Source organism: Patiria miniata, unplaced genomic scaffold (genome assembly GCF_015706575.1).
Source record: "Patiria miniata isolate m_02_andy unplaced genomic scaffold, ASM1570657v1 HiC_scaffold_12, whole genome shotgun sequence".
NCBI lineage: Eukaryota > Metazoa > Echinodermata > Asteroidea > Valvatida > Asterinidae > Patiria > Patiria miniata.
In genome coordinates, this window is record NW_024037050.1 from 6,748,179 (window position 1) to 6,775,216 (window position 27,038).

Below are 27,038 nucleotides of genomic sequence, written 5' to 3' on the forward strand. Positions count from 1 at the left end.
AGAAATTATTCATTATCATTAACAGACTTCTAAAGACTTGCTAAGACAAGACATTGCTGATTAAAACTGGAGTGTAAAATTGTTTTAAATATAAAAAAAAAAAAGAAAAAAGAGTGGATCACAGAGGCTATAAATCCACTTCATTTAAATGCCTACATAGCCCATAATGTCTCTTTGACATTGTGTAATTGTTTTTCAGTTATTATGAATCACTTCGATGATTATTTTTATTAAACAGATCAGAAATAGTTACTGTGCGTTACAAATTGCGAATATTATTGCAGGTGTTCATGTCTATAACAGTGTTACCAAATTGACGTTGTGTTGAAACGTTTGGGAAAATATAAGTACGGGGAAAAATGCAAAACAGCAGATCGGGTAAATTACATGTATATACGCAGATTGCTACAACGACATTTTATTTTTGACTGGCCAGGATTGATCCCTAGATGGCGCTAGACAATAGTGCTGATCGGTCGAGTTGCCGCGTGATTACACGACCGTAAAAAAATAAATCCCACAGTGATTATTACTGTACAAATTACTACATGTTCCGCAGTTAAGTCACAGAGCCTTAATACGTGTGACGTGATATGCATGGAGGAAAACACATACAGTGGATGACGAACTGAACGTTGTGCAAATGCATACCTGTATACCTGCAGAAACACAGATAAGGCGGTCACTCACCTCGTGTCCTTTGACTTAAAGTTTCATTCATCGTCAGAAATGTCATCGTCGTGCTTATTATGTCATCCGTTGGAAGAAAATAATGCAGGCTGTTTTGGAGACCGTCCGATTGAAGTTCGCCCCTCCACTGCCAAAACTCGACCCACAGAAAAGTACAACCTGAGTTGAAACACCATCAGTTGGGCCACTGAAACAAACACACAAAAGGCCACTGAAAACGCACAAACTCAAACTTAGTAAAAGGCCAAGAGAAGGATCGAACTTTGTTCACTGAATCTTCATCGCAGCTGCACCTTCCGGCTAATTATTGTTTCTGTATGTTTGCAACTCTAGTTCATTTCTTTCGTTTACGGTTGAACGGTGCTGTGGGAGGATGTACTGGGGCACACCAATCAACTTGGGTCGACGACTGCCAGTGCACACGACTAAACGTTTTAACGATAATTGACGGTTGTAATCAATTCAACTATAGGCCTAGCCTTCTCGATGCGAGACCGATTACCTCCTGCTGACAATTAAGTTAACCTGTAACGACTGGTAAGTTCATGTACATTAATTTACTGACTTAGTTAAAATAATGACACTGGTATTATAACAAAATAAAGTATCTTTGTGTGTGTATGTGACAGCTTATATAGATTCCCAACGACAAAATACACGGCACGGTACAGGATGGTGCAAAAAGAAGAAAACCCACCTTTGACAGCAATTATCACCTACTTGTTGGGCATATTTCAAAAATTCAATTAAATGGTATTAAAATATTGATCTTTAAACATAAGTGACGAAAAAAGTGATTGAAAATTCATATTTTGTCTCTAATATATTGTAGTTTAAACATTTCATGTGCCAAACCTGTTTGCCCACGGATTGCTTTTTTCCATCCTCTTGCAGTGACTGAGCTCTGGAGCTCGACTTGAAGACAAAAAAACACTACACAAGACTTACACGTGGAAAACAGTGATTTTGGTGACTTGTATTCAAATTAGCATAATAACACTATTCTTGCGATTTTTTAAAAGATTATTGTCACCACGTATGATTGAAGAGCTAAACTTCACTACATTATAAAAGAAACTAGTAGAAATCAGTTAAGTAAGTAGTGTAAAATTCCTGTCAAAAGTGGGTTTCCTTATTTTTGCACCATCCACATTTTTAAAATTCGTTTTGCTGTCTGCTATCATCATACCATTGTTCACAGCAAAAAAAAATACACAGGCGATTCTAAGGGATCTAGGCCTAATGCAGATGTGATCTACGATGCAATCACACACAGCCACCAATGATGGACCATGGACCATGCATTAGACACAACATGCATGGACAGTTTACATTGATTAGCACAACCCCCGCATTTCCGGCTTCTTTCAATGAACAGTTCTGCTCAATTAAATTTCATGATTCAGACTTTAAAAATAAACTTTCCCATTTTGAGTTCAGAAATGATGAGAAAAGTCCAAAAAAAGACAACGCGAAACAAGTCTTCATCTACTTTTGCTAACGATAGTGTTCACATTTTCAGGGTGACCCAAGTTTTTAGGTGTCATCGTGGATGAGAAACTCGACTGGAAAGACCACATTTCTTCCGTCACTAAGACGATTTCCCGGAAAACTGGTGTTTTGCCTAAACTTCAATATTTCCTACCTACCTCCGCTCTATTCCCTTTATATCACACTAACCTGCCTTACCTCGGCTACACCTCTATTTGCCGACACCCCTATATGTTCTGAAACATATATGTTCCGACTGCACATATTCCTATTCCTATTTCCTAAACCAAACCCTAACCCTAACCGGGTGTAACACAATCTTATGTGCGGGTTGTCGAAACATAGGGGTGTCGGAACATAGAACAGTCACCCCTTACCTCAACTTTTGTAATATTGTTTTGGCACAATCTAGCAACAGACACACTTATTCAAAAGCAGGCCATTAGAATAATATGTATTGCATCCAGCTAGGGATCATCCTGCACCACTATTTTGCATGTATTTGCTGTATATGGAAATAAATGTCTACATGTATTTCGATTGAATTGAATAGAATTCTGTTATTAAGTTCGAAAAGAGCACATTTTCTACCTGTATGTTGAATGGCTCCGTGTGTATACATTTTAATAGGTTGCTCATAATCAAAAATGAGAATATCATAATGAAATGAACAGTTACCCGCATAAAAACAAGCCTCTTCAATGCATTAGGGCCTTTATTCAATCAGTACATGCATTTGTTGATTTAATCTTTTGAAGAGCCCCAAGGAACAGGGGGAAATGGATGTCAGGTAGAAACACGTACAAACTGCCTGTGGTGGCAGCTAGATATCTCTCTTTATTGCACCCATGCAATAGTACACATGTACCAAGTTTAAAGCTTTTGCCATGAGTTTGGGCAGCATGCATGGCCCTAAAATGAAATGTCTCCCATAGATACTAAATTTAATATACATGCACTCTTAACTGAACAGTCTTTAACATGAAACCAAAGAAGTATAAAAACGGCTTCCATAGAGCGATGCTACACATCAATATGAGCCAAAGGTATAGGCCTTTAATATGGTGATCATCCGCTTCTGTTACTGAGACTTACAAAAGTGGTACCCCCAATTTATTGGCGCTATCGACCAAAAAACTGTGATTTGTTTTACCCGTTTGGTTTAATTGTACGAGGTGATTATGACATATTCTGCAGATTGCTACTCATTACACTGAGGAGTGAAACAGTATTTTGTTTTTGATAATTACAGATTCCCACGACAGCCCGAGATTGTTAAATTTCGTGCCAACGACTGTTGCGTGTGCCGAGTAAGGCGTCCTGCACGCAAGTGATGGTGAACAAGCAGAGTTGAGCTTGGAGCGCTGTGTCCCATCCACTCAACGCATGGGGCCTGGTCCAGCCGGTTCCACATGAATTCTTGACACTAAGAACAGGGAAACCATGATGGTGAGATGAGAAAGAGCAGACACAAAATCGATGGAAGGCATACCAAAGAGGATTTGGCGCTACATGTAATCCCCGGATTAGAGAGAGATGTTACGCACAGTGACCTTCGGTGGCAGAAAGAAATCAACTTTTACATACATTTTTTATAGCGGAATCATTTCAAATCCAGGATGATCCCCATCTTTGCTGTGTAGGCCTGTAAGGTGATGAGCAAGATTAACGTGGCAGGACCATCAACCTGTAAGTTTCTTTGATGAATACTATCAATACGAATATATCAAAGAAGGCAACTGCAATTGTTACCTCAACAATATAAAAAAAAACACGTCATAGTTAAGAATAAGTACACGACTAGAAGTGTCCCTTTCAAGCCGCAGTAGTATACTTTCAAAACTAGAAATGATTAGCGACCCTTGTGGTGGAAGGACTTAAGAAAGCTCTCTGCAAATTAGGAAGTTGGATGAATCACCTGACATCGTTTCTGGTGGAGCGTAGCTTCCCGAAAGTCCTCATGAAGAATCACAACGCTTTGTGTAACTCAAGAACTCAAGAACCGTAACTCAAGAAACATTATGCTTAAAGGGAATATACATCATTTGCTTTTGCTGTAATTTTCAGATATGGATGGAATTGGGGGGTTAGAAATATAAAGCAAATATAGTTACACTGACTTTTTGGAGGTTTTGGGTTCGAAAATGCTATAAAAACCAAGAAAAACGATCATTTTCCTGTAGTCTGGTTACCTGACTCCATATAAGAAGAAACAGAGCAGTTAACATACATTGGGGAATTGTAAGGTCAGGGAACCAGTCTAGCTGGCTCGTACCCGTTCATGGGTTTGTAATCGATTGCAAACAAGTGCAATGGTCAATTGGGGCCAGTATTTGAAAAAAAGCCAGTTGTTTCCAACGCTGATCGGCCGATCAGCGTTGGAAATTGATACAAAAATACCACTTTTCTTGAAAATGACAGTATACCAGGTGCCATAATTTTACAGGATGCTTTAGACTGTCATTTACCAACATCCTATTAAGGTATTTCGCAAAAACTTGGTAGTTTTATTTTTCGATGTTTGCAAATGTTGTATATTCCCTTTAATGGTAAACACATTCTGGCATCTTTGGAAAAATGTGCAACCGAATTAATGTGTGTCATTACTCCAGGCCAACTGTGATCCCAAAATAATTGATAAGAAGTCTTACAACTGTGTAGCTTGACACAATGCGACCCTCTTTGCTTAGAAGACATTTCTGCAGGGTAGCGGCGTCTTGTCTCGCAAGATTTCTTTTGATAATGGGAATTCTGGCAGCTTGCTTTATGGTGAACACGGTGTATCCATTTCATGGGTATTCGCCAACATCTCGGGGAAAGTATTCCGCCATCAACTTGGAGAAAAGTTCGAAGGGAGAATCCAGTCTTGGGAGCACAAAACCACAAGCAGGTGTCACAAATGGCACTTTGTCCTTCTCTAAGAGACTTCGGGAATTAAATGTTTTGGTAAATCATAGCCATCAAATGAATGCATCTTTGATCAGAGTAACTCATGTCTCGACCTCGGAACAAAGTGTTGTTCTCGGGCAGGAAAAATTGCCGGACGTAATTCAAGACAGTGTTTTTGTTCCAGGCTACATTCATGGGATATTCTGGAGTAATAAGGCAGAGGCTTCAATTCAAAGGGATTTCAGAGAAATTAGTGCCACAGAATTAGCCAAAATGACCAGAGAAACCTCAGTTATAAGAATGGTTCCCGGATGCGGTCATTCACAGAACCGGTTATTAACTTTTCAAAATGGCTGCCAAGTCTGTTGTCGCTATCGGAACAGTCTCGATCTCATTCAAGGTGAAATTTACGCCTACTCGCTGTCACAGATCCTACACATCCAAAACCTTCCGCCAACCACAGTCGGCGTTATAAACGCCACTGGTAGCCGGTGGGACGCCGTGAGGACGAATATGACCGGCGCTAATTGGCTGGACGGGCACCGCGTCATTTTCAGCCAATGGATTCCGAATCTCGTTCCCGCCTTTTTGCCCAAGGTCTTTCAGAAACTCGACAATCGTCTGCATCCCCCGGATATCATCGGACTGGGCAGCGCCTCGGAAATCTCCCAGCTCGTCCAGTGGTCGGACATGATCGTCTTGGACTACCTGACCGGGAACATGGACAGAATGGTGAACATGCTGGTGAACCAGCGCTGGAACAGCTTCATCATGGACAGTCCCGTACACAACTTGGAGCAATCCATGGTGACGGGCCAGCTGTATTTCCTTGACAACGAGCTGAGTTTTATCCACAGCTACCGTCTCCTGGACAGATACGGCCACTTCCACGCAGAGATGCTGCGATCCCTGTGTGTATTCAGACTCAGCACTGTGGACAATTTGAAGAGACTTCAAAGCGAGGGAAATATCTGGGAGAGAATGTGGGATTTTGCTGTGACTTCCGACTTGTTGGAATCTAAACAATTACCCAGACTTTCTCGAAAGAACATAGACATTCTGAAATCTAGACTTTCTGACGTGCTGAATCAAGTTAAATCTTGCCAAAAGATGTATCCTCATGAGCACCGTCATTCAACTAAATTCAGAGAATGAAGCTGGAAAAATCAAACACAATACGACACGGTTGTTGGAAAAGAAAAAAAAAGGAAATTGCATAGTTTGAGAATGCAACTTTCAGTGGGGCATTCAGTATTTAAAAAAAGATATATTGTTGGATCATTATTTTAATCTCAATTTGAGAATAAAGGTACGAACTTAAGCATTTAACTATTTAGTGGCCCCATTAGTAGTATAACATTAGTCAGCGGATGAACGGGTGGGGGGGGGGCAGGGTGTTGCAACTCACTTCCCCCTAGATCCGCCATTAACCCTTCTATATACTAATTTAAAAAGTCACAGACAGTCAAAATGTTCATCCACTTCTTCTGCTATACTTTTTAACACAGGCTAGTCACCAACAGTCAGATCATATCAAGCAAGTACTGTGACTAGTCTAATTCAGTCAACAGACCATGAACAGACAAAGCAGGCAAGTTGTAAGCACAGCTGGCTTATCAATCACTCACAGTCAAAGCAAGCTTTGTAGTTACATAAACAGTCACGGTCAGTCAATCCTGCTATATAGCCTATGTAGGCTGGGAATTCTTAACTGTTGAAAACAAAACAGCCACTTGATTGATTTTGACTGAAAGGGCAACTTGGCACAGAATGTATGTTTGCATAGGAGTTCATTGTACTTATTACAACTCTTGTATTATCATGTTGGATGACCGAGCCACAAGCAGGAAAACCCATTGATGCCCAATGCGTGCAGGTATGGAACGAAAATCGTTCTTGTTTTAATCTCAGACAGTCATCTTGATTAAACTGACATCCTCAGTTTAACGATGTGGACTGGTAGATTATGATTTTCTTGGGTTAAGCTAACTAACTAAATGCACCCCAAGCTGTCGTGACATGAGTAGGAAGCCTTGATGTAATCAACAGAGGGCGTACTTCAATTAAATACGAAGGTTATGCTCACGGTAGTTATTTATGTCAATTATTATGTGAAAACCGACCCATACACATGTAAAAACTAAAATGAATCCACCAACATTAGAAGTCTTGCAAAAAAGCGGATGTGGAAAATATTGCCGGCGATCAGCTGACTGCCTACAAAATGGAATAATTTCATTTTACATGTTTAACACGAGTAGGACTGACCTACCAGTTACCTTGACTTCAAGTACCCCCTCTATCGACGTACTGACACAACGTAATGTGATGCATGCACCATTAGTCTGGTTCCCAGACCTGACAATTATTCCCGACGCTCAAGTCAAAATTGTAGGTCAGGCAGCCTCCGTGGCTAAAAATAAACATGACGACATCGATGGTCCTTTTCTAAAGCTCGGCTTCATTTCCGATTTCGCTTTATCACTTATAGCTTTTAATGTTCTGATCAAATTTTTAAATAAATCACTTGCTTCGAAATATCATTCAATTATGATAATACAGTTTGATATTACTGTAAGATAACATTGACTAATGTTGATCTGGAATGTTCAAAATTAGGGACCCAAATAGCTCTGTCAGCAGGCAGAGCCGAATGAAGACCATACGATCCGAGTATACTTGATGCCCAAAATCGTAGTTGAATTTCAAGTTTTCTAAATGAAACCAATGAATATTAATTATCAAATCATTTTAAAACAAATTTAATAAGCAATTAGCAGTTAATTAAACCTATATTATACTCGGAAATACTCGGGCGCTATCCGATTGTCGACGAAATCAATATGGCAAACTTCGGACATTTTCGGAAATGAGGTAAATTGTAATACAATGTATCACCGGAGGCTACCTGACCTAAGATTCATCAGGAATAGTCAGAATCTTTTGGTCTGGGAACCAGACTAATGCACCATTCCCACTCGGAAAATGCTCCATGGGTGTACTGCATCCATTTTATCGCTGGCCACCTATACCCCTCCTTCTTATTCCTCCATGGCTACCCAATCCAAGAAGTGAGGGTTGCCAATTTCAGACTGACCAAATGCCCAACTCGGGGCACCATCGTTATCGAGATAACTATGATGGACACAAGACGAGGTCGCTGTTGGGATTTGGTAAATACAAAGACTTACCCGATCCGAATAGCGCCCTCGTATATTGTGTCCACCATACATGTATCTCAAAAAGGCTAATGGTGCAGACCTCAGACCTGTAAATAGGCCCAGAATTGCCTACGTGGCCAAATCACGATTTGTATGCCCTCAATTTATTCGCTATTAGTGCATTTTGTGGACCATAAACTTGAAGGTTTGTAAACAGAAAAAAAAGGAAGAAGAAGAACATGGGTGGAAGCCTAGCCGTGCACAGGAGTGCGAGCGTGTATTTCTGTGAAATTCGGATAAAATTGGGCCCTAAAATTGCTCTATTTTGCAATGGAGCGCAGGCATCGTTTTTCAAAATGGCGATGGCCACAGGACTACTTTTAGAAGTGATCATTTTTGGATGAAATTTCCTCCCAAAATTCATCAAAAACCACCCCAAAATTGAACAGAACACGAAACATGATGAGATAAGCTTTAATTTGATGGGTGTCTCAAACACCTTGGAGAGTTGCGAGTATTTAAAAAAAAAATTGGAAATACATGTACTCGTAATTATCACTGAGGTCTATGTGATTCGATTTACAGGTCTGCATCCCAATGGCATTGCCAGTAGAGCGTTGGCAGTGGCGTAGCCAGGAATTTATCAGTGGGGGACGCTGGGGGGCTGGAACATTTCATGGGGGGGGGGGGGGCGTCATGTAGATCAATGATAATTTTTTTAGAAACTCAAAATCTCAGTGGAGGGGGGGGGGGGCGACTGGGGGCGACAAGGTTTCATGGGGATGGGGGGGGGGGCTGTCGCCCCCCCCCCCCCCCGTGGCTACGCCACTGAGCGTTGGGTAAAGTCCGCGATCTCAAGTCACCCAGTCCCGAATCCACGTGACCGGCTATGCAAATGAACACAGGTATTCAATGTTCAGCTGTAACCTTAGACCTAGCCTATAAGATTGACTTGATTAAAACTGTGGGCTAATTTGAAAGTACATGGCTCAAAAAGATTGTGATGGTCACAACGAAGTCAACACATTATTTCGAATAACAAAATTGTTTGCATTACTGAGTCGGTCGAACCGTTCAACCATAATCCACTTGACCAACATGTCCTTAGTTTTCGTGTTATGATTACTGTTTGGAAATCCCATTACTGCTCGTGCAAATTGGACTTGTCGGTGGCAACGACAAAAGACACATTTTTATTTGCAAACAACGTCTACACTAGTGTTAAACATCACAGGATATGAAATACTTTCACACGAAACAATAAAAAAAAAAATTTTTTAAATGTTAATTAAAATTTTACATGTTCAAAATGTTCCTCTACTCGACCATTTTCTGGACTAAGAAGAGGTGCAATTTGAAGTTTATTTACCCAACGGATTGTTTTGAATCAAATAAAATTTAGAAATAAGTTAACTCAGGTGCCTCAGAAAAGCACCCATAATATAGTAATGAGTCATATGTCTACTAATAGCCGTATAACTTCCCCATGGACGATCGGTACATCGAATGTTGCGAAATCACCGATTTATAGATGTACTTGTCCAATATTTCCTACCTCCTATCATGTGATATGAGGATCGGAGACCAGTCTACAGGGTGACCCCAACAAAAGATTCTTCATGAGAAGAAAATTGAATTTGTTGAAAAGCACGTAAAAATACATCTTTAAAGCGCGATCAGTACATCGAGTATTGCGACATCACTATGCTTTCTTCAAATAAAAAATACAACAAAAGCGTGAAAGGCATGTCGACTGCATGTTGTTTGTCCACCGGTTGAGCTCTGCATTTTGGTGTATGGGCCACACCGAACAAACACGCCATTCACATGCAAATCTGACTGCAACGCATGACAGGCTTACACCTAAAGTGATAAAAAGTTATTTGTCGTGTTTAGTTTATCGTTGTATACATACTGAAAGGAGTTTGGAAGGTTGTCGTTGGATTTATATTTGGACTTCCCGTTTCACGAATTGCGAAATATTCGGCCTTTTAGAATGAAAAGGGAGTTACCCAGTACAAAGGCAGCATTACCCAGTACAAAGGCAGCAATGATTATGTCATGTGGAAACGAGGTTCAGGATTTTTCTTTGGTTTTTCGAATTGGTTATAACTCCATGGTTATAAGAAACAAAGGATCCAAATTCAATGAACCTGGTTACCTGTACATATCTCCAAGAAATAGGATTGTTGACATCTCGTTCGTGAAATGGCTCGACATCCACGAGTGAGCCTTTTTTCTCGATCAAGCTTTCTTGCAAATAATGTTCTTTTTATGCAAGTACTGCATGAAACATGGATGAAACAGTTTAACAGGGGATAAGGGGGAAACCTTCACCCCCACCGTCCAGCGCACCCCTCCTCTGCGTCCTAGTAGGGCGTGTGTGCTGAACAAAAGGTCTGATTTCTTTGGCTGGGGACATTAGTTAAGATGAGAAGATGACTCATTGTTAGGCTCATCAATATACACGTCACTGAAAAAGGACGAACCCAATGTTTCATTGTTCTGACAGTTCACTGTATCTGCTGGTCATAATGTTTCTGAAAAAGCTGATACTACAGTTTGTATAAGTTCTTCTTCTTTTCCTTTTGTTTATCTGGGCATGAGGCAGACTTGTTTTCGAGTCACATAAACTCACCGCAAGTACTGCATAAAACATGGATGAAACAGTTTAACAGGGGATAAGGGGGGGGGGGGACCTTCACCAAGCAACCGTCCAGCACACCCCCTTCTCTGCATCCTATAGGGCGTGTGTGCTGAACTAAAGGTCTGATTTCTTTGGAGTGGGGATATTAGTTAAGATGAGAAGATGACTCATTGCTCGGCTCATCAATATACATGTCACTGAAAAAGGACGAACCCAATGTTTCATTGTTCCGACAGTTCACTGTATCTGCTGGTCATAATGTTTCTGAAAAAGCTGATACTACAGTTTGTATAAGTTCTTCTTCTTTTCCTTTTGTTAATCTGGGCATGAGGCAGACTTGTTTTCGAGTCACATAAACTCACCTCTTCTGAGTCTGAGTCATGAAGGACGAGTCCGAGTCACCTTCATAGATCACTACATTATGATCGGAAGAGGGTCTACCCGATGTTCGCCAATACCGATGTTCCCCAAAATCCTTTGGGGTTAGGGTTGGGGAACATAATTTATATAGGTATTGGGGAACTTAAGTATGAACCCATTGGAAGGCACTGAACTTTGACGAGTGTCTGGAAAAGATAATCTGTTACTGAACACTATCAAGTTTGCATTTACGCAATTTCAAGTGTGGACACTGGCAACCTCGTCCCCAGTGCTTACTTTATTTCCAACCGCGTTTCCAATAGTAAACCCTGGATAGGAAACTTTCTTCCTGTATCCTGATTGGATACCGCAATTGGCTAGTAATGGATTTTTATCGTGTACTTGGTGCTATTATTCACAACGTGCAGTACGTGTTTTCGCGATCATTCGTCCACGCCTTCTCGAAAATACTAATTTCCTTTCCAATTTGCTCATATTAATATGAAATATGATACTGCATGTTGTCTCGATAAGATCGTAACAGTTTGATTTCAAAAATCATGTTTTCGTAACTCACGCCTTGCTCGCGCTGCTACGAATTGACTCTGTTTTTACCCCAGACACCGCATACAAAAACAAACGCTAATGTGTAACGCATATCCAGGCACCAGACTTTTCCTCATTTGCATAGGTGTTCAAAAATCTTGCACATGCAAATGATCCAATACCAGGGTGAGAGAGCAAGAAGTGGTGGGCGCGTACTGCTCGACACCCTGGGGACGAGGTTGGGACACTGGGGCTCGTAAAAATCGCCCAACGGGTCAACCCCGACCAAATCGAACAGAAAGTAAAAGAGGGTTATTCTTGTTTAATGTGATGTACATTTTGTATGTCTTGATAACCTGCGAGCGTACTGAGTGTTTTTCCCGACTTTTTAGGAATGGGAATATTTATCACAGATGCCTATGGGAATGTATTATCCGGTCTGCATCCATCAGGTAAATGTGGCCAAATGCTCAGGGACCAAATGGTTTGTGCATGTCTTCTTACAAGCATGTACCCATCACGTGCCTCCGTAGTAACCGTCCTTAAAAACTTAACCCTGTTCTGCGTACAAAGACTGGCCCATTATTGGGCCTATTGAATGAGCCAACAAAGGCTCAATGCCCCATTGTCATGGATCCGGCAGAACCAACCCTCGTCTGGGATGCTTTGCTATTCAAACTCACTGACCGCATATAGAAAGTGCGGGTAGGAAATTCTTCAGTCGAACAGGTTGGGGCTGGGCTTTTTGTAAACGCGTACGTGGTGCATGTCTGTTTCTGCATCGCCCAAAACTTTCCATTTTGAAGTTTTTGATATTCCAGGAAATCTTTGGGGAAAGAGATTGTCTCGAGTGAGAATCATACTGGGGTAAAACTACCGTCTTCACGATGGAGATATGTAGGTGAACAGAGACCCCAGTGCCTTAGTCTTGGAGAGCAAAATCTTGGCCTGAAATTGGAGACTTTTGATTCTGTCAAAAGTGGATGCCGCTTACCCCCGTGAAGTGTGCGTTGCGTTGCAGCTGTTAACCAGTGGATGCTTTGCTCAATGTGTTTGGGTACACAACAACTCCTAGTCGATCAGCGGTGCAGTCGTCTGATTTCACCCGAAGGTGAGAACCTACTGATGATTGGGATTAGCAATCACCTCATCTGATGTAGTGGTGAGTGTAAATCATCTTGATTGAGATTTAAAATATAGTTTTATACATTTCAATTAATTTGGGTTAAACCTTGATACAAGAAAGAATGATGTATCCAGTACGCCACATTGTTGTGTACATTACTGAGCCAATTGAAGTCATAGACGTTTTTAAGTAGTTTATAGTCAAATTTGGATATGTTGCTTCCACTCCTGAATTAAGGTTTTTAAAATATCTTCAAAGGCATACGGCTAACCATCATCGAGATTATGATATAATAACAAGTGGTATTGTACTGTACATGTACAGTATATGTTTCCTTAGTCCGAAAATTTGGGACTATCAATAATGTGTATGAGAGTCCCAAAACTTAAGGTATTGAAAACACGAAATACAAGAAAATAGACGCGGGGCACCTGAAACAACCAACACCGCTTCAGTATACTGCATCAATCAAGAGTGCCAAAAGAAACATCTGGCATGTCTGGTACTAGTCTCTATTTCTACACATTTCTCCATAGTCAGCCACCAGACTAATGACAACAAATGAAGATGTCACCCTTTTCAAATTAGTTGGACCATGATGCGTGGTTGGACATGTACCAGTCTAGTCTTTAGCCTCATTTTGAAATCACTTGACTTCCCTCTCATTAGCCCCATAAATGTGGCCTATTTACTGGACTGCCTCCGTAAACATAGGTCACACGTCCACATGTACAAAAATCGTGTCGACTTTGCCAAATTTTGATTTTCACATTTAGGCTTAGTTTGTAGGATTTTTTTGCTTTAGAAGCATACTCACCCACTTTATAGGCTAGTCAGAAAGTGCTGCCTTTTTCAGATGTCTAATTTTTGTGAAATTTCATGTTGAAGTTTTGATACGCAAACGTGTAAAAATGAATCTGGAAATTTCACGAAAAATATACATCTGAAAAAGGCAGCACTTTCTGATTAGCCTATAAAGAGGTTGAGTATGCTTCTTAAGCAAAAAAAACCCTACAAACTAAGCCTTAATGTGAAAATCAAAATTTGGCAAAGTCGACACGATTTTTGTACATGTGGATGTGTGGCCTATGTTTACGGAGGCAGTCCAGTAAATAGGCCACATTTATGGGGTTACCCTCTCATGTGCAGAATATTGAGGGAAAAATCTCCTTTTCAAATTGGTTGGTGAAATACTGTGGATATTTTCCTTGCGCAATGAAAATTTTGGAGAATTTTGCTGGCTAAAGAGTGAGTAAAGTTGGCCTGATTTCGTTTTGCATGTTTTTTCAACACTCAGGGTCCCAGTCTGATATTTACTTCTTGTTTTTAAGGTGATTTTATTGTGGTCTAACCAGAATTAAACACTTTCCCACAATACACATGTTTCATGATAACCTGAAATCGGACGTCCCAGAAACAACTTGTACGTAAATCAAACATCATTACATACCTTGATTGATTTTCACTAGGCTAGCAAGTTTGCTTGCATGCTGGCACTTTGAAAGAAATATGAGCGAAGTTGGGAAAATATTTAAAAAGAATGTAGTATCCCACTTCTTTGGTTGTGTACAAAGTCTATGGAGAGTCGAGTGCATTTTTAAAGTATTTTTTAACGAAAACAATGGAAATTGTTCTCAGTCCCATATTCATGTCTTTTCAATATTTTTGCAATGACTGACCTTCACTGAGATAATATATGGTGAAAAAGTTCCGTCGGGATGCAACATTCTTTCTAAAAATAGATGACAGATTTTCTTTCAACATTCTTTCTAAATATAGATGACAGATTTTCTTTAAAAATGGAAAATAGCATTGTTAATCATTTTGTGTGAGGTATCACAGGTATCTTCCAGAATAAACAAAATCCCTAATTGTGTCCTCGAGGTCATCAAATTTATGAAATAAAACCTACCTTGTTGAAAAATTGTTGGGAATTATGAGTTCAGGTCAATCGTGTCAGCCACGAAAACACCATTGTTCCATTGTAATTCGGAAAACAGCAAAGTTTACGACCTGTCTTTTCGGAATAATATCAATTGTCAAACAATTTACATTGTTCTCTTCTGGCGTAATTCTGTTTCCATATGTGTGCATGTAGTCACGTTGGTTCTATGAAATGAGTTTTGTCAAAAAAATACACGCATGTTTCTAATGAACATTTTTCTTTGTTTACTTTTTTATGTTGAGATACTCTGTTGTCAATCCTGTGATACGATTCTGCAATCTTTAAATTTATTAAACAGTGTTAGGCCAAAAAAAAAAGTCGGTCTCTGGTCAGCGCGCGCGTCGATTTTAATCATGCGCGTCATTTTTTCCCCAAATTTTCCGCGGTATCTACAACAGCGGTTTCTATTGCCGCACCACCTCAAATTTTTGTACCAAGGAGCACCAAGGAATGGGGCAATTGCACAAAGGCAAGTGATGGAGGGCACAAAGGCAAATTATGGAGGACACCAATGCATATGAGGACACAACAAAAGCAAAATAGAACCCACCTTGTCTGTACAATCCAAGCTTGAAAAAAACCCACCAAACAAAACCCCAAAAAACCGCGTCACCGCATCAATTCCGGAACTTTGGTCTGACCAGAGACCGACTAATTTATTTTTTTTGGCCTTAGAAGTGCGGATATTTTGTAAAACGTTATACAAGACAATGATCAATGACTTCACATCCGCCGTATGTTTAAAAGGTTACTTGACTTTTCATAATCCAAAGCCATTAACTGAACTAAAATTGATGCAATGGTAACATGATTAGAGATCGTAAAGGTACAATGAGATTTTTTTTGAGGTAATCGCATTTAGAAGATTATTGTCAGTGAGAAAGTTATAACAATTTGTATTAAAGACTTCTTAGGTAAAGAAGAAAGTGATATGGTATACATGTAGTGAAGGACATTGCTTTCAATAAAAGAGGCGTTCGGTTACATCACATCTAATTACCGTAAATTGCCTGTTTTTACAGCTGAATCCACAAAAACGAGTTCAAAACATAACGAAGATGACTATATTATTAGCTGAGTTTTGAACCTATTCCCTATATTTTGGACATTTTGAATATCCCTTCTTCCGCTTGAGCACCCAAGGCTTTTCACACTACTATCTCGCCTATAATTATACCCGTGTTAAAATCAACACGGGTTCACCGTAAGCGGAATCAGAAGGCCTTTTCACACTACGAAAAATCTCCGTGTTGTACACGGGTCCGAGACTCATATAACACACCGGGGTTGTCGGGTCGGTTCGGCTGTATAGATTTGGGAATTTCTGCCCGCGTACAGCTTCCCAACCCTGGTCATGTAGATCGAGCGCCAGACCCGTGGATCATGGCCGTGTTTGGTTCTTGCTAGTGTGAAACTGGTTCCCCGGCAATCTCCTTGTAGGACCCGGATCCGACACGGTGATTATGAACAGAATTGAAAGGCCTTAAAGAAATTGACAAAAAAGCTTAACAGATTGCTTGAGGCTGGGTCACGAGTCTTGTAAGATGGGAAAAAATGATTTGACGAGATCCTACATATTGGATATATTTTAAACATAGGAGCAAACTAAAGACATTTTCCCTTAAGAGATCATAAAGGTACAATGAGATATTTTTTTTAGTTAATCGCATTTAGAACATTATTGTCAGTGAGAAGATTATAACAATTTGTATTAAAGACTTCTTAGGTAAAGAAGAAAGGGTTATAGTATACATGTACATGTAGTGAAGGACATTGCCTTCAATAAAAGAGGCGTTTGGTTATATCACATCTAATAACCGTAAATTGCCTGTTTTTACAGCTGAATCCACAAAAACGAATTCAAAAAATAACGCAGATGACTATATTTTTAGCTGAGTTTTTAACCTATACGCTATATTTAGGATATTTTGAATATCCCTTCTTCCGCTTGAGCACCCTTGAAAGCTAAAGGTTTTCACACTACTGTCTCGCCTTATCGTGTTGATTCAACACGGGTTCACCGTAAGCGGAATCAGACCCGTATAACACCACGGTGTTGCCGGTCCGGGTCGGCTGTAGATTTGGGAATTTCTGCCCGCGTACAGCTTCCCAACCCTGGTCATGTAGATCGAGCGCCAGACCCGTGGATCATAGCCGTGTTTGGTTCTTGCTAGTGTGAAACTGGTTCCCCGGCAATCTCCTTGTTGAACCCGGATCCAACAAGGTGATTATGAACAGAATTGAAAGGCCTTTAAGAGATTGACAAAAGCGTAACAGATTACCTGAGGCTGGGTCACGGGTCTTGAAAGATGGGGAAAATGATTTCACGGGATTCTACATATTTGGTACATTTTAAACATAGGAGCAAACTAAAGACATGTTTCCCTTACGATCACAGGGTCAATCATATGACACGTGACGCATTTTGATCAAATTTGTTAACTCAAATTAGATTTCTGAAAATGACAATACATTTTATCGCGTTTCATAAAAACCTAAAGACAGTTAATCCATTCCTATTTGTCGAGAGCCCGTCACGTGGCCGGTCTTAAATGGATGATAAAGACACGGCCGACTGATTTATTTTAAGGGGTTGGACCGTGAGGGACAATTTTGTGCAACCCTTGTTCACTTGGCTAATGGGACGTGAAATAACAACGACGTAATCAATTTTCGTCGTGAAAATACATTTGCAAATGTATCGACGATTCATTACGACGAAATACACGCAACAAAATAATTTGACCTTTTTCATACACGATGTGAGATCCATTACAAATATTTTGTTCCTGAAGTGCAGGCTTGTCGGCATGGCTTCTACTCCATCTACATGTATATCACCCATTTTACCTTGTTATTGTTCTTTGTCGTTTTAGTATGTGTGTCCTTGTTTTTATTGTTTTTTGGGTCTAGGTATAACAAAGGCTGACGCATTCATCCACTATTTGACAAATAACTCTTCTCTTTCATTCTTTCATGTTCAATTTTGCAGAAACATCACCCACTGAAGAGGGTAACGAATAGACGAATGTGACGCTGCCTGGTGCCGCATCCAATATTCCTGTCATTCAAGGGTCACCTTCAGCTGTTTCAATGACGAAGAACAATAGGTGTTCACCAGACAACGGGTCGAGTCACGGGCTGACGGCTGGCCCCCAAGGCCAGGCTTTTCCCAATTCGTCCCAGACTTTGTATGCGTGAAGTTGTTTGCATATTTTACACGGACGAGTCGGCCCTGAAACTATTGACATTGGACAGTTTCGAATCAATACTGCTTAGTGGATTCTGATTGTAAAAGTTGAGACTTCTGAAGACATAAATCATATCTGACTTTACACTTGCAAAGTCATCAAGGAACATTAACAAAATGGCGGTTCGAGTGTGTTGGTATGGTATTTTTGTCGGCGTTCTTCTGCTCGTCAGTTATCCGGTAGACGGTGACGTGACGGTGCAGGTCGACGCATCAACGAGCCACCCCATGGAGGGCCACTCCACCTCACTGAGCTGCCGAGTCCGAAGCATGAACCAATCCCAAGTAATCGTCTGGAGCAAGGACCGGAGGTCCATCACGTGGGGAGACACCATGGGCCAGATGATGTCGTCCAGATTCGAACTAGACATGGAGAGCAGGAACACCTCTGAGGGGATGTTGACCAGTTACATACTGACCATTAACGACGTCACCAGAGACGACGACGGGAGTTACGAGTGTGAGGTGCTCCAAGAGAACGATGGGTACGGTTACTCGGCAATGGCGTCGAAGGCTGTCCACCTGTCGGTGTTGTACTTTCCGTCTAGTGTCTATCCATACTGCTCGCTGAACGGGAGTCAGACTCTTCTGACTGGGACCGAGCTGACTGTAACCTGCACCTCCGAGGTTGGCAACCCGCAGATCATCTCCGAGTGGATGACGGGTGATGACACCGTTCCATCGCCGATGTATCGCAACGTCGAGTCCTCCAGCATGATGGTTTCCGAACTCGCGTTTACAGCAAGTCATGATCTACAGGGTGCGACGTTTGTCTGCCGAGTGACCAGCGAGGCATATCCCGAAACTTACCGGACCTGCTCACTGGGACCACTCCGGATAATGGACTGGCCGGTCGTAGATGTTACGCGCAGTCTGGAGAGGGTTACAGAAGGAGCCGACATTCATTTCCTTTGCAGCACTGATCCTGTCATGCCCTCGTTGAATTGGGAGACCATCCCGAGTATCGACCCGGAGAGATTGAATGTTATGGACGGCGGCGCGATACTGACGGTCAAAAATGTACAGCTGGGAGACAACATGACCAGCGTGATATGCCGAGTGCCGTACAGGGACACATACGTAGAGAACCGGAGTACCCTTATCCTGCCCGCCAAACCACACGTGGAACCAACTCCATCACTTCATGCCACATCAGAGCTTTGCGTTTCGTGGTTTGCGGCTTTCCTCTTCACGGTTGTCATCAGCTTTGTCCTGTGCATCATCATCGTCCGGTTGCTCATGAAAATCAAACTGCTGACTTACAAACTAAACAATTCCAAAACTGTCGAGCGGGGCCGTGAGTCCGTGCGTAGCGTCGATACGGGGACGTCTAGAAGTCTAAAGAAGGACAGTGTACTTACCTGGCCGGCCTCGCTTCGTAGCAGTTCCTCAAACTGGTCCATGAGGTCTGATAAAGAACTGAAGGACCAGAGGCGCCAGTCCTGGGTCTACATGCCTCCTCCAGGAGATGACCTTAGTTCTGCGATGGCAGAACCAACAACCTACACTGAGCTCTCACCAGATCCCGCGGACAGAACCAAATCGTACAGGAAGCCACGTAAGACCGTCTCACTCCAAGGAATCCACCTCTCAGACAGCGACTATTACGTGACACCAAATTCACATTCCAAACCAATGGCCAAATCAGCGTCTGCATCACCGCAGAAAAACTACAAGAAATCTGGGAAGGCGGTGATAAGGGCGTCGCCGACTAAAACCCCGACATCACAGCCGGGCAAAAACTCTAAAAGGGGAGACATCGGGACGGTCAGCGAAAGAGTTCCCATGAGGCAGTCCAGTGTGATCGAGATGTCTTCATACATGGACCTCGACGAGCAAACTAAGGACTTATCCCCCAAAAGGCAGACATATCAAGCCCTACAGAAGACGCCAAATTCCTCCAGGTACGTTTCCAAACCACTGAAATCTTCCCTGAAGAAAACCACTGAGAAAGCTTCGTCCGTGAAGAAATTCAGCGCGGATGACATGATGGGTGACAGCGGGATATACGGAGAAAGTGGATTGTACATGAAACAAGGAGAGGGAGACATTCCATCTACCGACTCTGAAATTAGCAAACCAGCTCAACGACAAAATTCCATGATGGGGGAGAGCGCATCGTACATGCCGCTGGGTACTGTGAAGAGCAAGCGTGCCACGGCACAGAGCAGCCGCAATCGCCGCTCAGGAACACTGAGCAGTGAGAGCAGCACAGACGCACGCGATACTCGCTCAGGCTATGAGGTGCCTCCTGATGCGGGAACAACAGATGATTACATGGGGGAGGCGGTCTACGAGAAATCCCTCGACACCAAGGATGGCGGGAAAGGTCCAGCTCGTGGTCAATCTCGGGCATCCTTGTCTTCAAGTGCACCCATGCCGAATCCCAGCGCTCGTGGTCGAAAAGGTGCAGATTCGACGTCTTGCGAGAGCCCTTTTTCGTCAGAGAACGGCAAGAACCCAGTGTATTTCACGTTGGAGCAAGACAACTATGGCGCCGACATCAGTTCCGAAAGCGAGTCCTACCAAGGGCCCGAGTCCTACCAAGGACCCGAGACCTACCAAGGGCCCGAGACCTACCAAGGGCCCGAGACCTTTGACAGGAATCCCACCGGCAAACCCGCCAAGTCCGCACCAGCTCGCAAGCATTCGTCAACCTCCGAGACATCCTATCTGGACCTCACCGACGCCGATGGAGAGATTAAAGGCTACATGGACATGACTAAAGCTAAACCTAAGCAACTCAAGGCGCCCTCAACGGTCACCAAGATGCCACCGAAGGCCGTCAAGGTGCAGCCAAAGATCACCAAACAGGTCAGCCTATCAGATTCCGAGTGCTCCTCTAATGGATACTACCTACCGATGGAGGGCGATCAACGGGTCAGCGAGTACGCCGTACCGCCCTCCAACCAGCTGAAGCAACTGGTCAGAGAGAGCGACCAAAAGGATGTGATCGGCTCGATGGAATCTCACGCGGTGCCGCGCGTCGAGCGCAAACTGAGAAAGAAAGGCGGCTGGGGCAGAATATTCAAGAAGTGACAAAAAACTGCAGGAAGCGAACAATAATCAGGCCATTTTAACTGCAAAACCGGACCATTAGCCTTCCTTTAAAGGCATATAGGAACATGTTCATCCAGATTATTATCAAAACCTTATTTGTACAGGTACTAAAGACCCCTGTGAAATTATTTCTTATGGTTTACTGTCACTTCAGAAGAAATTGCAAAATGTAGCTGATTGCCAAGGATCATTCCATTTGACTGATCGCTGGAAAAGTGTTTTACGTTTCGTGAACAAAAAGGTTGTGCATGCATTTTGTGGGTTTCTTTTTTTTGGGGGGGGGGGGGTCTGATTTTTTGAAAAGTGTAAATTCCACCGAACTGAAACTTCAACGGGTTTAGCTTTACAAACATTCCTCTTTGGATGGTGAATGTTGTTACTGAAAGCCAACAAAATGCATGAAAAGCAAATGATCCTGTATGCCATTAAGTACTTCTGATTCACCATGTCATTGCCCAATTTCATAGCGCTGCTCAACGGCCGACTTTGTGCTTACCGAGCCTCCATCTATTTCATAGGGACCGTTAAGCAGTAAGCGCAGCAAAAGCACGCTAAATCCCAGAGGAAAACTTTGCTTAAATCAGTGACGTAACAATAGAAATGCGTGCACAACAGTTAGCATGAAATAGTGCTTAAGCAGCAGCATGATTTTCTGCTATCGTAAGCACAACTTTTCTGCTTACTGTTAAGCAGTGTTATGAAATTGGGCTGATAATCATGGCTCAAACGATCAACAGCGGAGCTTGATATTAAATATTATACTTTTATTTCAAAAAAAATCCCGCACTTATGTGTAACCTCAACCCATTACTAAATGTACATTGTTTAATGCTAATGTACATTCTAATTAATGAACAAAAATTAACTTAGTATGGATGAGTTTTGTATTAATATGAAGACCATTTTGCCCCTCTTTGTATAAGCTAGGCCTTTTTATAACCGTGAGCCTTTTATGTATTTCTAACTTTTACAATGACCATGTATTTTACAATTTTTATCTTATCAATGTACCATCGTTCACTGTCCAATATAAATTTGTAATGACGTGCATATTTCAAGTGCTTATTTATGTATATTGGCTGCATGTACTCAGATGTGGAAAAATCTTTCCTTTTATAAGGCAAAGTACAAAAAAACATGTTTAGCGTCCTGCCTTTTTGAAGCGGGAAGCCCTTCCCCCCTCTAAATTGGCCGCCTAACCGGGGTTTTTTTTTCAAGATGGTGTTAGTTTTTTTTTTTTTTTTTTTTAATGGCCGCCATCACGGGACTCAGGAAATGACATACATGTACCGGCTTTATATGGGCTATATGCAACAAGGAGCCAAAATGATATCACTGTAAAAAATAATTATCATTTTTTTTTCTGTTTTAAAGGGAAAATACAACATTTGCAAACATCAAAAAATAAAACTACCAAATCATTTTGAAATACCTTGCTGGACTGTTAGTGAATGACAGTGTAAAGCATCCTGTAAAATCATGGCACCTGGTATACTGTCATTTTCAAGAAAAGTGGTATTTTTGTATCAATTTCCAACGCTGATCGGCCGATCAGCGTTGGAAAAAAAACTGGCTTTTTTTCAAATACTGGCCCCAGTTGACCATCGCACTTGTTTGCAATCGATTACACACCTATGAACGGGTACAAGCCAGCTAGACTGGTTCCCTGACCTTACAATTCCCCAATGTATGCAAACTGCTCTGTTTCTTCTAAAATGGAGTCAGGGAACCAGACTACAGGAAAATGATTGTTTTTCTTGGTTTTTATAGCATCTTTGAACCCAAAACCTCAAAAAAGTCAGTGTAACTATATTTGCTATATATTTCCAACCCCCCAATTCCATCCATTTCTGAAAATTACAGCAAAAGCAAATGATGTGTATTCCCTTTAAAAAAGACAAGAGGAGGCCTCCAAAAAGCAAGCGGGCGAGGACGCTAAACATGTTTTTTTTTTATTTGGCCTGAAGTTTGTACTTCGCATAAAAATAGTGAATAAGGATTTAGTGGTTTTAATATTACTGCAACACTTGTATATTTGAGTATGGTTTCCGAGTTTAAAGTGTATATTTTTGAAGATTAATCCTCAGGCTAGGTGTTGTACACCGTATCGTAAGTTTCCAATTAATTTTCTTAACCAGACACTGCAAATTAAGGCGATAACAACAAACAAGCTCATTTCGTACTTGTTTCACGAGCGCTCACAGTACAGAATGCAAAATGTCACTTGGCACGAATGTCCGCTATAGTTAACAGAAAAAAAATAAAAGAATCCCTTCAGAAACAATAATACCCAACTGCTCCAAAAGGTCAACAACAAAAAGTAAAGTTCCACATCTAAAGATCATTAAAACCTGGAAGTAATATATGTATTGGCGCCCTCTCTTGCCCGATTCCAGCAAATGCAAAATGAAAGCAAAATGTCGCTCGGCACGATTTGTGCGAGTGACCTACTTGCCTGATTCTTCTCAGCGATTCTTCTCAGCGATGGTGCCTTTTCCTCCGGATTCATGTCCTCAAATATTAAATAATGTTCCCTTAAAGGTATTTTATTTTCCATTTATTCATCACCATCAGTTAAATATTTAATAAACATTAATAACAGACGTACATACCAACAAACGACTATCCTTTTCATGTCTTCGGACGTGCGTTGCACGATTAAAACGCGCGCACATTTACCGTACCTTGTGCACAACGAATGGGGAAAACTGCACTCCGGTTTTAGCGAGGTTCCGGCTATAACGACAGTATTGTGAAAGTCCATCGGACCTCGTTATAACGGGAGTCGACTGTACATTATAATCATCTCGTCAGAACATGCACGCATATGACAACTGTAAAACTTATTGAAATGTTTCATGGAACAGTCGTTAGTCAAGCTTAGAACAAAAGTGGACGGACGAATATCTGCGCATGTGCATATCAAGCATTTTGGTTCCACGTCAGGTGAAGCATACATGGAATGCAAAACACGATGCCGTCAAAAAATCTTCGAAAATTGAACCACTGTTCGCCTAAAAAACGGTGATCATTTTTTTAAAACTTATTTCAGGACCAAAGAAATCGTCAAATTTGTTGGTACCTTCTTCCGATTTCGCAAAGGAAGGGCTTTCTCTCGCAGAAAAATTATGTTCTTTATGTGCACACGCGTAGTTGGAGTAATGAACTGGCTTGTTTTACAAGTTGATTTGGTGGGTTTTTTTGAACAAGGTTATGCATTGACGAGTATTAATTCGAATTTCCCAACGAAACCAAAAGGTGCTAGTTTGTATCATCAAAAGGATTTAACTGCCATAAACGATTTACAAGAGTTCACATCTAGTTAATGCTATCAGTTTTAACAAACATGTACTTTGCAGCCGATTGGTCAAATGCGCCTTTGCTGATCTGATAAACCGTGCCCTCTGGAGACATGCACACAATAGGGAACAAAAGATTGTGCACGTCTCCACAGGGCAATATGGATGAATACGTCTCCACAAGGTTTTCACGAAACAGATATATGGATTTTACCCAAAAACTAGGAATTTCCAAGGTATATTGATCCGTCGCAAATGGTAGAGTTTTAGAAAAAGGATAATAACTTCGAATTTCAGCCAAGTAAATTAATTCTTGCTAAAGATAAGAGCATTTTGAAACTGAACTTTCAAACTCGAAAACTTTAGTACACGAGAACAAAAAAAATTCTCCACAAAAATACAAATTTGAGTATGTATGAACATAGAGCAATACCGAAGAGCCAGAAAAAAAAGGATATTCAAAGCATCCAGCGTATCATATTGATCCGTACATCTGCTTCTCTCAGTTTAGTATATGACGCCTATTGTATATTTGTTATGTTACTAATTTATGTGGGGTATTGTATTTGACGTTAATCTGATGACATCTCATTTTTCTCTGTTTTATTTTGTCTGAAAATGTCTTTTGTATAGGCCGTACAGTAGTACTTTGGGACTTGGTATCGATGTACATGTACATAAGTCAGTGCAATGCAGAGTTTTTAAATTAAGAATTCCATTGCAAGGTGGTGGTTTTTACACACTTTTAACAATTATACAAACATTGGACGTGCATGGTTCGATTGCTATGTACATGTATGAGCAGCGAATTAAAGCTGTTCATATGTATTCAGTAATAACACTGTCCAATTAAATGCGCTCAGTGTACATGTACACGGGTTAAGAAATCAATGGCTTTTTAGAACCTTTTTGAATTGGTGTTACCGCTCCATATTTTGAGCTGTCTAAATCTACACATGTTCATTTTTCATGAGCGACTGAGACATTGTACCTGATTTGCATGTAGGGTACAGTTACAAATGCATCCCACCAAACCCCACGAAAGGTAATGCTACATATATTCAAATGCAATGACATAGGCATCTTTTTCAGATGTCTATTTTTCGTGAAATTTCCAGATTCGTTTGCACACGTTTGCGTATCAAAATTTCGACATGAAATTTCATGCAATTAGACATCTGAAAAAGGCAGCACTTTCTGATTAGCCTATAAAGAGGGTGAGAATGCTTCTAAAGCAAAAATAAACTACAAACTACGCCTGAATGTGAAAATCAAAATCTGACAACGTTCTACATGTTTTTGTACATGGTGGAAGTGTGGCCTTTATTTACGGAGGTAGTCCAGTAAATTGGCCACAATTATGGGGCTAGCATGTCGCGTGCCGCTCGAAACAGATGATCGTCTGCTAGTTTCCTGCTCCCACCCATGTGTGAACACATGGTGAAAATAGCGCGGGTACCAATGGTACATGAGTTTAACGCCGTACACAATGTACCGCGTACGTGCCGCCGTACACTAAGGGTGCACTGAACTAATTCAAGCGAGAATTTCTACGCCAGCTGATTAGCATAAGAAGTGGCCCCCACAAATTTCTTTTGAAAACGGAGACCGTTTGGCTTTAAAAACGGTGGAATTGTTCAAATATACCCAAGGATCAACTCCCTGGTTTTGGGGCTTCCATCTGAGGGCAGGCTTGATAAAATCACGGACGAAAAATGGGTCCTATTTGCCTGTGAAAGTGGAAGGATGCCACTTGTAAAATGGCTACATGCAGGCTCGGGAACTATCACTTTTCGGGAGGTGATTTTATTTGGGTGTGAATATTTAAAAATGTAATTGGTTAATGTACCTAAAATTGAAAAGAAATGAAAAGATGAAAGACAAGACAATAATAAAATTTTTGTTTCAGAAACCCCAGTGATGTTGGCTTGCATGTTACTTGGCCCTGAACTTTGTTGATTTTACACTGTTTTCAATGGGGCTTGAATTAGTACAGTGGACCCCTAAGTTATAAGCACACTCCCTGTGGGACATTGAATGTTTGAATACTGGATTCTAATGAATGGGCTAAATCTGGCCACAAAAACGGACAGACTTCCAGTGAATAGCCAATCAGATTCGATTGAAGAGAATTTGTGGGCGTTCTTGACCAGCTTTACTAAGCTTTAATACACATCATCCTCTAATCTAAAGGGGTGGTCAGTTTTGCCTATTCAGTCACGTACTGCACGTTCCTGGAAAGTGTGTAGGCGTGTTTTGCACGAATACTTCCAACCGTTTTCTGATATATTTTTTCAAGGTCGGTCAAGTTGTCATGGCTATGATCTCTTTTATCACGGGAACGCTGTCTGATTTTACCGCCAACACCTGGCGCCCGCCCACCCCCTGTCGTTTCGAACACCTTTATAAGGTCCTTGGACTTTAAAAAAATACCTGGTTCTAACAGGTACCTTGTATTAACAGTAATGGAAAACAAAGAAAAACAAAGACTTGGGACCTGAAATTTTGCTTAAAGCACGACGTTGTATTAACAGTGCTCTGCTTATCAGGGTTCGATTGTATTGTGTACTTCAT

The 27,038-nt window shown here is 41.3% G+C and overlaps 2 protein-coding genes across 3 annotated transcripts; both read left to right on the forward strand.

The window, feature by feature from the left end:
• Nucleotides 1-4,731: 4,731 nt before the first annotated feature.
• Nucleotides 4,732-6,364, forward strand: LOC119746508 (extracellular serine/threonine protein kinase four-jointed-like). Its single transcript, XM_038223489.1, has one exon. The coding sequence runs from the start codon at nucleotides 4,852-4,854 to the stop codon at nucleotides 6,223-6,225; it is 1,374 nt and encodes a 457-aa protein (XP_038079417.1). The 5' UTR covers nucleotides 4,732-4,851; the 3' UTR covers nucleotides 6,226-6,364.
• Nucleotides 6,365-12,467: 6,103 nt separating this feature from the next.
• On the forward strand, nucleotides 12,468-22,534 carry LOC119746519. Of its 2 annotated transcripts, XM_038223505.1 has the most exons (3): nucleotides 12,468-12,946; nucleotides 17,848-20,635; nucleotides 20,690-22,534. In XM_038223505.1, exons 2-3 carry the CDS (start codon nucleotides 18,223-18,225, stop codon nucleotides 21,142-21,144), a joined length of 2,868 nt encoding a protein of 955 aa, XP_038079433.1. In that variant the 5' UTR covers nucleotides 12,468-12,946; nucleotides 17,848-18,222; the 3' UTR covers nucleotides 21,145-22,534. The 2 variants fall into 2 exon arrangements, with proteins under 2 accessions (XP_038079433.1, XP_038079427.1); XM_038223499.1 differs by having other exon boundaries at nucleotides 17,848-22,534.
• The last annotated feature ends 4,504 nt before the right edge of the window (nucleotides 22,535-27,038 follow it).

Bases quoted from the DNA above. Each gene is read 5' to 3' on its own strand.
- LOC119746519 (XM_038223499.1), top strand. From the start codon at position 18,223: ATGGCGGTTCGAGTGTGTTGGTATGGTATTTTTGTCGGCGTTCTTCTG.
- LOC119746508 (XM_038223489.1), top strand. From the start codon at position 4,852: ATGCGACCCTCTTTGCTTAGAAGACATTTCTGCAGGGTAGCGGCGTCT.